A 14,393-nucleotide genomic window follows, 5' to 3' on the forward strand; every position below is an offset into this window, starting at 1 on the left:
CTAAGGAAGCCAAAAGTATTGATGAAGTCTAAGGTTTTTATTTGTTAGTTTTAACAAATAACTTGCTTTGAAAAAATATATCCTTACAGCCTACTGCAGCTATCAGCTTAGCTATCAGGTTGATTGTTTAGTGTGGGCTGGAGACAAGGGCACCTGTGAATACCACTTCTCTGAGAGTGACAACTGTGTCTGTTATTTTTTTCTCTTTTACCCCAAGGATTAGTTTCTCAAGTTCTAATGACAGAACCTGCATGTCCCCCATAATTTGTTTTGGTTAAACTCACCTCACAGCTGATCAGGCATCATAATTCATAACATGCTTTGCCCCTGAACTTTGTATTTTTGACACTCAGTTATATTTGCTTCATGATGGCTTCAAAATGTAATTGACCCCAAAATGCCCTGTATATCTCAGTTAATTCATTTGTGGCACAAATACTCTGCTACCATTTATTGTTATGGTTTTTTTTTCCACTGATAAATTAACAGAATTGTAAGAGAAGTTTTAGTTGATTCTTCCTCTTCTTGGGTTTTTTAGCGCGCAGTCTTGCAAGTAGCGGGGCACTGCGAAGTGCAGAAGAACATGGCCCTGGGGTCAGGGTGCAGTCGGAACCACTGTGTACAAACCAACAGTTTCTTCATCTTCAAAACGGGGCACTAACCAAAATCATATAGATGCTACTGCAGCCTACCCAACTGTTTACTCATCCTATTGTACAAATGGGTTTTTTGTGAATTACTTGAGGCCTGTATTTGGATGTGGAGTGTAATTAAATAAGGAGTGTGCCTTCTGGTGTCATTTAAAACACAGTTTAAATGGACTCCACTCCTGTTGCTAATGTCCCTATCTTCATCCAAAAGCCAGGATCTTCTTTGGAAAGCACAGGTGACATTTTGCCCACCTCCTTAGACATATGCACGCAGACACACAGTCATACATGTGCACTCTTGCACGTGCACACACACTCACTCTCTCTCTCTCATACACATAGAACTTAAACCCTTCCAGTGGCTTTCACTTTAACTAGAATAATTCAAACTCATGATGTGATCATGGTCTGGGAAGTCCTGTATGATCTGGTCTCAGCTGGTTTCTGACCTCATCTGCCCCTTTTCCCCTTGCTGTGTGCGTACTGGCCAGTGAACCCAACCAGACTCACCCCAGCCTTGCGCCTTAGCACTTGCTGGTCCCCCGCTGAGACAAAGCCCTTCCTTTAGATTTTCACATGGTCACTTCTGTCTGCTTGTTCAGGTCTGAGTTCAAATGTTTATTCTTCAGAGAGTTCTTGGCCAGTCACCCAAGCTTAGGATGCTCTCGGTCATGTTCTTTCTCACAACCTTATATTTTTCACAATGTGTGTCACTATTTTAAAGGTATTTATTTGTTTTCTTGTTAGTCTTCTTCCTCTGCATCCTACTTCCCAACCACAGAATGTAAGCTGTTGAGGCAGGAATGTCATGTGACCTGCTTATTGCTGTTCCTCTGCATTGGAACAGGGGAGCCCCTGGGCAGTGTGAGTGTGCACATGGTAAAGATGTGCTGCAACCTGTGATTCCCCTGGTCTGGCTTAGCAGGTCCATATTCTAATACTACTGTGGACTAGTTGGTTTCTTAAAAGACCAACATGATTTTACTGTGAGCTAAGTTATCAAAATGCAATTCATGCCAGACTTGTTGAAAAAGAGAGTATGAGAAATATTCAGTAACTGAAATAACTGCATTAGAATTAAAAAGTAATAGAATCATGGAAATTAAGAATTTCCTTCAGGAAACCCACAGATTTTCTAATCTAGCTCTCTTAAATTACAGGTGAGAAAATTGAGAGTTAAAGAAGCTAGAGTGCGTACCTAGGGTCACATTGTCATAATGGGACTGTGGAGCCTATCTTAATTTCTTCCCTCAGTATCCTTTCATCTGGACTTCAGATTTCAGGTTATATTAATCTTGGACCATAGGTAGAAAGCAGGTTATGACACCAAAAGTGACAATATTATGACATATACATGTAGATTTTCATTAAAAAGAAACACAAAAGAAAATGTCAGGATATCCAAATTGCTCTGCTGTAGTTGGTTTTCTTTTTTTTTCCTAAATAAGTTCACAGCTATAAAGGACATTGTAGTTTGTAGTGCCTGGAAGTGAAAATAGAACTCTGCTCTGTTGGCAAATCTCTTATGAAAAATCTTTGGCCTTGAGCACCTGAGATCTCCTGGTTCCTACTTCACTTTTTAAAAATGGATTTATTTTGTGGGTTAATATTTAACTTTATCTGGGTTTTTAGTTTTTTTCAGATTGATGATCAGGAAGTAGGAAAATGGGAGAAATAGGTATATTATAATATATAGGTAAGGAAATCGCAAAGCAGTTGAATAAAGAGCAGCACCATAGAGAAATTCTGGAGTTCCTTCCTTTTCTTTCCTCACTATAGATACGAAAATCAATTCATTGTTTTTAAAAACTCCTTTGGCTTGAAGAGAGAAGATGAAAATGATCTTTGTCATACTGGATTGTTCATGGTTTCTAAGTGTCACTAGATCAACTAGTTACTGCTATTATATGTTATCTAACAGGAAATAAAACAATAGTTATTAGGCAGATTGTCTTTGCACTCATTTTAGCTAGAATGCAGGTACCTTTTTCTCAAGTGACTGTAAATGTTCGCTATCTCTGTTATTGGCATAAAGTAAGTTGTACTCAAAGATGTCAAAATGTTTTTCTCAGGTGGAACATTGAGAATTTATGCAGATAGTTTAAAACCAAATATTCCCTACAAGACAATCCTGCTGTCTACTACAGATCCTGCAGACTTTGCTGTGGCTGAAGCTTTAGAGAAGTATGGTCTGGAAAAAGAAAACCCTAAGGATTATTGCATCGCCCGGGTAAGGAACTTTATCAAATCAGCAGTTCTTTCTGCTTTGCATTTAAGTGGAAGGTTTTCTTTAAATCAAATTAAACCTAGATTTTCAGCCTACCATATCATTTAGAATCTGATAAATATATATTTTTAAAAAGCAGCCTCCCTTCCATTACAAAAGTAATATATGTTTCTATTATAAAATAAGAAAAATATTAAAAGGCAAATTAAAGAAAATAAAAATTACCCCAAAATCAATTGACCGCATATACGTGTGGTTCTTATTCTGGTCTCTTTTCTGTTCCACTGATATATGTGTCTATCTTTTTACCAATACCAAGCTGCCTTAATTACTGTAGATTTATAATAAGTCTTAAAATTATGTGAAGTATGTGCCAATTTTGTTCATTATTTTAAAAAATTGCTTTGTTTATTCTAGGTTGTTTATGTTTCTTTATAAATTTTAGGATCAGCTTGTCAGTGTTTACCCAGAACCTTCTGGGATTGTGATTGGGTTTGCATTGCCTCCGTAGATCAACTTTGAGAGACTTCTCATCCTAATAATATTTAGTCTTCCAATTTGTGAGCAGAGTGTATCTCTTTATTTACTTAGTGCTTTAAATTCTCTCAGCAGTATTTCATGGTATTCAGTGTAGAGGTCTTGTGCCTCTCTTGTTAGCTACAGGTAGAATTAAATAAAAGGGCTTGTTGTTTGAGTTTTATAACTTTTATGTTTTTGCTGAGAAGCTAAGAAGTTACATTGAGTTGGAAAAACTAGTGATTTGCAGCTTATGAATATAGCCCAACTTTAGCTGTCAGTAGATGGGAAATCATGTTTTTCTCACATTAAAATGACAATAAAGGAATAAAAATTTGTTTAAATGCACAAGAACAAGGAGAATGAGAGATGAGATGACAAGAGATTAGTCTGTGGAATTTTGCAGATGTAAATGAGAGGTCTCTAACTTGCCAGACCAGAGAAATCTTGCTGGGAGGACATCAAGACAGAGCAGGCAAGTGTATCCCAGCCCCAGGAAGACTCAGGAATTAGAGGCTTTGGAACTTTCTAAGGCAGTGTTGAAAGTTGGGCTGAAAAGAAGAAATTGGGCTGAAAGTTTCTATAAGAAGTGGCAGACTCCACCAGATTCACTTCCCTACCCTAACTGCTGAAGGCTAGAGTAAAACTGATGGGAGGTGGGTGGGTATTGAATGGAGTCCTTGGATTTGGAGGTAACAGGAATAGCACAAGGTGACAAGGGTCTTCACTGAAAACAGGAGGATGAAGTGAAAGACTGTACCCAGAATACTGATGGCTAGAAGATTTATGGATCCCTCTCAGAAGGCACTTGTTGAAAGAAAGATCTGTATAAAAACGGACCTTTGGAAATTCTAGTCTAATAACATCACTCTGAGACTTAGCAACAGTAACCCTTGCCCACGTATATAGCCTTTACATTCAGCTTTCATGGGACTTGCTGTCAAATGTTGATAGCCAAGGTGCAACAGACATTTGAAAAAAGTACCTTTAAAATAGGCACAGATAACACAAACATTAAGAAAACTGGAGCTAAAAGGGAGAAACTGGAGAGAACAGATGGAAGTTTGACAACACTAAGACTTACAGAGATAAAGAAAATAGTGCATCCATGAAATAAGACTAGAATGCCAGAAAAAGAAACAGACAGAGAAAGAGCTCTTAGAAATAAAAAATATATATAAGTAAATAAGGGATAGAGGGGGAAAATGTTAATAAGATAGGTAGAAAATAAGGAAATCTACCTAAATACAGATCAAAGAGAAAAAGAAGTAAAACAGACAAGATATTTAGATTATTAGTGTAGAATATCTAACATATACTAAAGGGGGATCAAAAGGAAGCCAGGCATGGTGGCTCACTCCTGTAATCCCAGCACTTTGAGGTCAGGGGTTTGAGACAAGGCTGGTCAACATCGCAAAACCTTGTTTCTACTAAAAATACAAAAAAAAAAAAAAAAAAAAAAAAAAATGAGCTGGGCATGGTGGCGCACACCTGTAATCCCAGCTACTTGGGAGGTTGAGGCAGGACAATTACTTGAACCTGGGAGGTTGCAGTGAGCCTTCATCTCGCCATTGCATTCCAGCCTGGGCGATGGAGCGAGACTGTCTCAAAAACAAACAAACAAAACCAAAGGAAATGGAGCGACGGAAGTTATCAAGGAAATACTGCTAGAATCTCTCAGGACTGAAGGAGTTTAGTTTCTAGGTTGAAAAGGCCTGCTGAATAATGGTATAATTGCTTTGACAAAGACCCAAACCAAAGCTTATTATTTTGAAACTGCAGAAAACTAGTATTAAAAAGAATGATTCAAAAGAAAAAGATTGAAGTTGCATATAAAGGTTTGGGGAGTAAGGCTAGTGCTAGTCTTCTCAACAGTAACTATGGTATCTGGCATGCCGTGTACTTTCAAATGCAGAGTGAAATGATTCCCCATCCAGACTGTCAGCCAGGTGTTAGGTGAATGGAATAAAGACATTTCAAAACATACAAGGCAAAAATTTACCTCCCATGTGCCCTATCTCAAAAAAGTGCTGGAGGACATTGTCCAGCAGAATGATGCAGTAGGCCAAGAAAGAGAGAGAGGGAGAATTCAAGAATAGAATCTATCAGGACAAGGGAATTCCAAGGATGATGAGGAAGGAGAGTCCAGAAGATTCCTCTGCAGTAGTGCTGAACGGCACACACTTGAGATTGGAGATAATGTCCAAGACTGAAGGTAAATAGCAATAAAGACACATTGTTTAGAAATATGGTGGTAAATACTAGTTGTGACATCTAAAATAAATAGCCAGTAAATTCCTGAGGATATTTCTATGAGCATTTATTTTTGCAGTATTCTGTGCATAGCAATAAAAAAGCAGACAACAGGCCCAGCACTAAGGAGTGCTTCTACCACTCAGTGACATGTTGCTCTGCAACGTCAATCAAATCTCTACCAGTTGACCTGGAGATATATACAGGCACACCTCAGAGATGCTGCAGGTCTGATGCCAGACCGCCACAGTAAATCTCTACCAGTTGACCTGGAGATATATACAGGCACACCTCAGAGATGTTGCAGGTTTGATGCCAGACCGCCACAGTAAATCTCTACCAGTTGACCTGGAGATATATACAGGCACACCTCAGAGATGTTGCAGGTTTGATGCCAGACCGCCACAGTAAATCTCTACCAGTTGACCTGGAGATATATACAGGCACACCTCAGAGATGTTGCAGGTTTGATGCCAGACCGCCACAGTAAATCTCTACCAGTTGACCTGGAGATATATACAGGCACACCTCAGAGATGTTGCAGGTCTGATGCCAGACCGCCACAGTAAATCTCTACCAGTTGACCTGGAGATATATACAGGCACACCTCAGAGATGCTGCAGGTCTGATGCCAGACCGCCACAGTAAATCTCTACCAGTTGACCTGGAGATATATACAGGCACACCTCAGAGATGCTGCAGGTCTGATGTGAGACCGCCACAGTAAATCTCTACCAGTTGACCTGGAGATATATACAGGCACACCTCAGAGATGCTGCAGGTCTGATGTGAGACCGCCACAGTAAATCTCTACCAGTTGACCTGGAGATATATACAGGCACACCTCAGAGATGCTGCAGGTCTGATGTGAGACCGCCACAGTAAATCTCTACCAGTTGACCTGGAGATATATACAGGCACACCTCAGAGATGCTGCAGGTCTGATGTGAGACCGCCACAGTAAATCTCTACCAGTTGACCTGGAGATATATACAGGCACACCTCAGAGATGCTGCAGGTCTGATGTGAGACCGCCACAGTAAATCTCTACCAGTTGACCTGGAGATATATACAGGCACACCTCAGAGATGCTGCAGGTCTGATGTGAGACCGCCACAGTAAATCTCTACCAGTTGACCTGGAGATATATACAGGCACACCTCAGAGATGCTGCAGGTCTGATGTGAGACCGCCACAGTAAATCTCTACCAGTTGACCTGGAGATATATACAGGCACACCTCAGAGATGCTGCAGGTCTGATGTGAGACCGCCACAGTAAATCTCTACCAGTTGACCTGGAGATATATACAGGCACACCTCAGAGATGCTGCAGGTCTGATGTGAGACCGCCACAGTAAATCTCTACCAGTTGACCTGGAGATATATACAGGCACACCTCAGAGATGCTGCAGGTCTGATGTGAGACCGCCACAGTAAATCTCTACCAGTTGACCTGGAGATATATACAGGCACACCTCAGAGATGCTGCAGGTCTGATGTGAGACCGCCACAGTAAATCTCTACCAGTTGACCTGGAGATATATACAGGCACACCTCAGAGATGCTGCAGGTCTGATGTGAGACCGCCACAGTAAATCTCTACCAGTTGACCTGGAGATATATACAGGCACACCTCAGAGATGCTGCAGGTCTGATGTGAGACCGCCACAGTAAATCTCTACCAGTTGACCTGGAGATATATACAGGCACACCTCAGAGATGCTGCAGGTCTGATGTGAGACCGCCACAGTAAATCTCTACCAGTTGACCTGGAGATATATACAGGCACACCTCAGAGATGCTGCAGGTCTGATGTGAGACCGCCACAGTAAATCTCTACCAGTTGACCTGGAGATATATACAGGCACACCTCAGAGATGCTGCAGGTCTGATGTGAGACCGCCACAGTAAATCTCTACCAGTTGACCTGGAGATATATACAGGCACACCTCAGAGATGCTGCAGGTCTGATGTGAGACCGCCACAGTAAATCTCTACCAGTTGACCTGGAGATATATACAGGCACACCTCAGAGATGCTGCAGGTCTGATGTGAGACCGCCACAGTAAATCTCTACCAGTTGACCTGGAGATATATACAGGCACACCTCAGAGATGCTGCAGGTCTGATGTGAGACCGCCACAGTAAATCTCTACCAGTTGACCTGGAGATATATACAGGCACACCTCAGAGATGCTGCAGGTCTGATGTGAGACCGCCACAGTAAATCTCTACCAGTTGACCTGGAGATATATACAGGCACACCTCAGAGATGCTGCAGGTCTGATGCCAGACCGCCACAGTAAATCTCTACCAGTTGACCTGGAGATATATACAGGCACACCTCAGAGATGCTGCAGGTCTGATGTGAGACCGCCACAGTAAATCTCTACCAGTTGACCTGGAGATATATACAGGCACACCTCAGAGATGCTGCAGGTCTGATGTGAGACCGCCACAGTAAATCTCTACCAGTTGACCTGGAGATATATACAGGCACACCTCAGAGATGCTGCAGGTCTGATGTGAGACCGCCACAGTAAATCTCTACCAGTTGACCTGGAGATATATACAGGCACACCTCAGAGATGCTGCAGGTCTGATGTGAGACCGCCACAGTAAATCTCTACCAGTTGACCTGGAGATATATACAGGCACACCTCAGAGATGCTGCAGGTCTGATGTGAGACCGCCACAGTAAATCTCTACCAGTTGACCTGGAGATATATACAGGCACACCTCAGAGATGCTGCAGGTCTGATGTGAGACCGCCACAGTAAATCTCTACCAGTTGACCTGGAGATATATACAGGCACACCTCAGAGATGCTGCAGGTCTGATGTGAGACCGCCACAGTAAATCTCTACCAGTTGACCTGGAGATATATACAGGCACACCTCAGAGATGCTGCAGGTCTGATGTGAGACCGCCACAGTAAATCTCTACCAGTTGACCTGGAGATATATACAGGCACACCTCAGAGATGCTGCAGGTCTGATGCCAGACCGCCACAGTAAATCTCTACCAGTTGACCTGGAGATATATACAGGCACACCTCAGAGATGCTGCAGGTCTGATGTGAGACCGCCACAGTAAATCTCTACCAGTTGACCTGGAGATATATACAGGCACACCTCAGAGATGCTGCAGGTCTGATGTGAGACCGCCACAGTAAATCTCTACCAGTTGACCTGGAGATATATACAGGCACACCTCAGAGATGCTGCAGGTCTGATGTGAGACCGCCACAGTAAATCTCTACCAGTTGACCTGGAGATATATACAGGCACACCTCAGAGATGCTGCAGGTCTGATGTGAGACCGCCACAGTAAATCTCTACCAGTTGACCTGGAGATATATACAGGCACACCTCAGAGATGCTGCAGGTCTGATGTGAGACCGCCACAGTAAATCTCTACCAGTTGACCTGGAGATATATACAGGCACACCTCAGAGATGCTGCAGGTCTGATGTGAGACCGCCACAGTAAATCTCTACCAGTTGACCTGGAGATATATACAGGCACACCTCAGAGATGCTGCAGGTCTGATGTGAGACCGCCACAGTAAATCTCTACCAGTTGACCTGGAGATATATACAGGCACACCTCAGAGATGCTGCAGGTCTGATGTGAGACCGCCACAGTAAATCTCTACCAGTTGACCTGGAGATATATACAGGCACACCTCAGAGATGCTGCAGGTCTGATGTGAGACCGCCACAGTAAATCTCTACCAGTTGACCTGGAGATATATACAGGCACACCTCAGAGATGCTGCAGGTCTGATGTGAGACCGCCACAGTAAATCTCTACCAGTTGACCTGGAGATATATACAGGCACACCTCAGAGATGCTGCAGGTCTGATGTGAGACCGCCACAGTAAATCTCTACCAGTTGACCTGGAGATATATACAGGCACACCTCAGAGATGCTGCAGGTCTGATGCCAGACCGCCACAGTAAATCTCTACCAGTTGACCTGGAGATATATACAGGCACACCTCAGAGATGCTGCAGGTCTGATGTGAGACCGCCACAGTAAATCTCTACCAGTTGACCTGGAGATATATACAGGCACACCTCAGAGATGCTGCAGGTCTGATGTGAGACCGCCACAGTAAATCTCTACCAGTTGACCTGGAGATATATACAGGCACACCTCAGAGATGCTGCAGGTCTGATGTGAGACCGCCACAGTAAATCTCTACCAGTTGACCTGGAGATATATACAGGCACACCTCAGAGATGCTGCAGGTCTGATGTGAGACCGCCACAGTAAATCTCTACCAGTTGACCTGGAGATATATACAGGCACACCTCAGAGATGCTGCAGGTCTGATGTGAGACCGCCACAGTAAATCTCTACCAGTTGACCTGGAGATATATACAGGCACACCTCAGAGATGCTGCAGGTCTGATGCCAGACCGCCACAGTAAATCTCTACCAGTTGACCTGGAGATATATACAGGCACACCTCAGAGATGCTGCAGGTCTGATGCCAGACCGCCACAGTAAATCTCTACCAGTTGACCTGGAGATATATACAGGCACACCTCAGAGATGCTGCAGGTCTGATGTGAGACCGCCACAGTAAATCTCTACCAGTTGACCTGGAGATATATACAGGCACACCTCAGAGATGCTGCAGGTCTGATGTGAGACCGCCACAGTAAATCTCTACCAGTTGACCTGGAGATATATACAGGCACACCTCAGAGATGCTGCAGGTCTGATGTGAGACCGCCACAGTAAATCTCTACCAGTTGACCTGGAGATATATACAGGCACACCTCAGAGATGCTGCAGGTCTGATGTGAGACCGCCACAGTAAATCTCTACCAGTTGACCTGGAGATATATACAGGCACACCTCAGAGATGCTGCAGGTCTGATGTGAGACCGCCACAGTAAATCTCTACCAGTTGACCTGGAGATATATACAGGCACACCTCAGAGATGCTGCAGGTCTGATGTGAGACCGCCACAGTAAATCTCTACCAGTTGACCTGGAGATATATACAGGCACACCTCAGAGATGCTGCAGGTCTGATGTGAGACCGCCACAGTAAATCTCTACCAGTTGACCTGGAGATATATACAGGCACACCTCAGAGATGCTGCAGGTCTGATGTGAGACCGCCACAGTAAATCTCTACCAGTTGACCTGGAGATATATACAGGCACACCTCAGAGATGCTGCAGGTCTGATGTGAGACCGCCACAGTAAATCTCTACCAGTTGACCTGGAGATATATACAGGCACACCTCAGAGATGCTGCAGGTCTGATGCCAGACCGCCACAGTAAATCTCTACCAGTTGACCTGGAGATATATACAGGCACACCTCAGAGATGCTGCAGGTCTGATGTGAGACCGCCACAGTAAATCTCTACCAGTTGACCTGGAGATATATACAGGCACACCTCAGAGATGCTGCAGGTCTGATGTGAGACCGCCACAGTAAATCTCTACCAGTTGACCTGGAGATATATACAGGCACACCTCAGAGATGCTGCAGGTCTGATGTGAGACCGCCACAGTAAATCTCTACCAGTTGACCTGGAGATATATACAGGCACACCTCAGAGATGCTGCAGGTCTGATGTGAGACCGCCACAGTAAATCTCTACCAGTTGACCTGGAGATATATACAGGCACACCTCAGAGATGCTGCAGGTCTGATGTGAGACCGCCACAGTAAATCTCTACCAGTTGACCTGGAGATATATACAGGCACACCTCAGAGATGCTGCAGGTCTGATGTGAGACCGCCACAGTAAATCTCTACCAGTTGACCTGGAGATATATACAGGCACACCTCAGAGATGCTGCAGGTCTGATGTGAGACCGCCACAGTAAATCTCTACCAGTTGACCTGGAGATATATACAGGCACACCTCAGAGATGCTGCAGGTCTGATGTGAGACCGCCACAGTAAATCTCTACCAGTTGACCTGGAGATATATACAGGCACACCTCAGAGATGCTGCAGGTCTGATGCGAGACCGCCACAGTAAATCTCTACCAGTTGACCTGGAGATATATACAGGCACACCTCAGAGATGCTGCAGGTCTGATGCCAGACCGCCACAGTAAATCTCTACCAGTTGACCTGGAGATATATACAGGCACACCTCAGAGATGCTGCAGGTCTGATGTGAGACCGCCACAGTAAATCTCTACCAGTTGACCTGGAGATATATACAGGCACACCTCAGAGATGCTGCAGGTCTGATGTGAGACCGCCACAGTAAATCTCTACCAGTTGACCTGGAGATATATACAGGCACACCTCAGAGATGCTGCAGGTCTGATGTGAGACCGCCACAGTAAATCTCTACCAGTTGACCTGGAGATATATACAGGCACACCTCAGAGATGCTGCAGGTCTGATGTGAGACCGCCACAGTAAATCTCTACCAGTTGACCTGGAGATATATACAGGCACACCTCAGAGATGCTGCAGGTCTGATGTGAGACCGCCACAGTAAATCTCTACCAGTTGACCTGGAGATATATACAGGCACACCTCAGAGATGCTGCAGGTCTGATGTGAGACCGCCACAGTAAATCTCTACCAGTTGACCTGGAGATATATACAGGCACACCTCAGAGATGCTGCAGGTCTGATGTGAGACCGCCACAGTAAATCTCTACCAGTTGACCTGGAGATATATACAGGCACACCTCAGAGATGCTGCAGGTCTGATGCGAGACCGCCACAGTAAATCTCTACCAGTTGACCTGGAGATATATACAGGCACACCTCAGAGATGCTGCAGGTCTGATGTGAGACCGCCACGGTAAATCTCTACCAGTTGACCTGGAGATATATACAGGCACACCTCAGAGATGCTGCAGGTCTGATGTGAGACCGCCACGGTAAATCTCTACCAGTTGACCTGGAGATATATACAGGCACACCTCAGAGATGCTGCAGGTCTGATGTGAGACCGCCACAGTAAATCTCTACCAGTTGACCTGGAGATATATACAGGCACACCTCAGAGATGCTGCAGGTCTGATGTGAGACCGCCACAGTAAATCTCTACCAGTTGACCTGGAGATATATACAGGCACACCTCAGAGATGCTGCAGGTCTGATGTGAGACCGCCACAGTAAATCTCTACCAGTTGACCTGGAGATATATACAGGCACACCTCAGAGATGCTGCAGGTCTGATGTGAGACCGCCACAGTAAATCTCTACCAGTTGACCTGGAGATATATACAGGCACACCTCAGAGATGCTGCAGGTCTGATGTGAGACCGCCACAGTAAATCTCTACCAGTTGACCTGGAGATATATACAGGCACACCTCAGAGATGCTGCAGGTCTGATGTGAGACCGCCACAGTAAATCTCTACCAGTTGACCTGGAGATATATACAGGCACACCTCAGAGATGCTGCAGGTCTGATGTGAGACCGCCACAGTAAATCTCTACCAGTTGACCTGGAGATATATACAGGCACACCTCAGAGATGCTGCAGGTCTGATGTGAGACCGCCACAGTAAATCTCTACCAGTTGACCTGGAGATATATACAGGCACACCTCAGAGATGCTGCAGGTCTGATGTGAGACCGCCACAGTAAATCTCTACCAGTTGACCTGGAGATATATACAGGCACACCTCAGAGATGCTGCAGGTCTGATGTGAGACCGCCACAGTAAATCTCTACCAGTTGACCTGGAGATATATACAGGCACACCTCAGAGATGCTGCAGGTCTGATGTGAGACCGCCACAGTAAATCTCTACCAGTTGACCTGGAGATATATACAGGCACACCTCAGAGATGCTGCAGGTCTGATGTGAGACCGCCACAGTAAATCTCTACCAGTTGACCTGGAGATATATACAGGCACACCTCAGAGATGCTGCAGGTCTGATGTGAGACCGCCACAGTAAATCTCTACCAGTTGACCTGGAGATATATACAGGCACACCTCAGAGATGCTGCAGGTCTGATGTGAGACCGCCACAGTAAATCTCTACCAGTTGACCTGGAGATATATACAGGCACACCTCAGAGATGCTGCAGGTCTGATGCGAGACCGCCACAGTAAATCTCTACCAGTTGACCTGGAGATATATACAGGCACACCTCAGAGATGCTGCAGGTCTGATGTGAGACCGCCACGGTAAATCTCTACCAGTTGACCTGGAGATATATACAGGCACACCTCAGAGATGCTGCAGGTCTGATGTGAGACCGCCACAGTAAATCTCTACCAGTTGACCTGGAGATATATACAGGCACACCTCAGAGATGCTGCAGGTCTGATGTGAGACCGCCACAGTAAATCTCTACCAGTTGACCTGGAGATATATACAGGCACACCTCAGAGATGCTGCAGGTCTGATGTGAGACCGCCACAGTAAATCTCTACCAGTTGACCTGGAGATATATACAGGCACACCTCAGAGATGCTGCAGGTCTGATGTGAGACCGCCACAGTAAATCTCTACCAGTTGACCTGGAGATATATACAGGCACACCTCAGAGATGCTGCAGGTCTGATGTGAGACCGCCACAGTAAATCTGGCATCACAGTGTAGTGAGTCACATGAGTTTTTTGGTTTCCCAATACATAGAAAAGTTATGCTTTTTAGTATACTGTAGTCTATTTAAGTGTGCAGTAGCATTGTGTTTAAGAAAAAATGGACCTACCTTAATTTAAAAATACTTTATTGCTTAAAAAATGCTAACAGTCATCTGAGCCTTCAGCAAGTTATAAT

At 44.6% G+C, this 14,393-nt stretch overlaps 1 protein-coding gene across 31 annotated transcripts in view; it reads left to right on the forward strand.

Moving 5' to 3' along the window:
- The window catches only part of AFDN (afadin, adherens junction formation factor), a 153,367-nt gene that overhangs the window by 52,089 nt on the left and 86,885 nt on the right, over positions 1-14,393 (forward strand). For all 31 annotated transcript variants that reach the window (XM_054558473.2, XM_054558475.2, XM_054558455.2 and 28 more), the window contains exon 6: positions 2,723-2,880. In XM_054558473.2, coding sequence (XP_054414448.2) covers positions 2,723-2,880 — 158 coding nt within the window. The remainder of the gene's footprint in view (positions 1-2,722; positions 2,881-14,393) is intronic.

The sequence above is a fragment of the Pongo abelii genome, chromosome 5 (genome assembly GCF_028885655.2).
Source record: "Pongo abelii isolate AG06213 chromosome 5, NHGRI_mPonAbe1-v2.0_pri, whole genome shotgun sequence".
NCBI lineage: Eukaryota > Metazoa > Chordata > Mammalia > Primates > Hominidae > Pongo > Pongo abelii.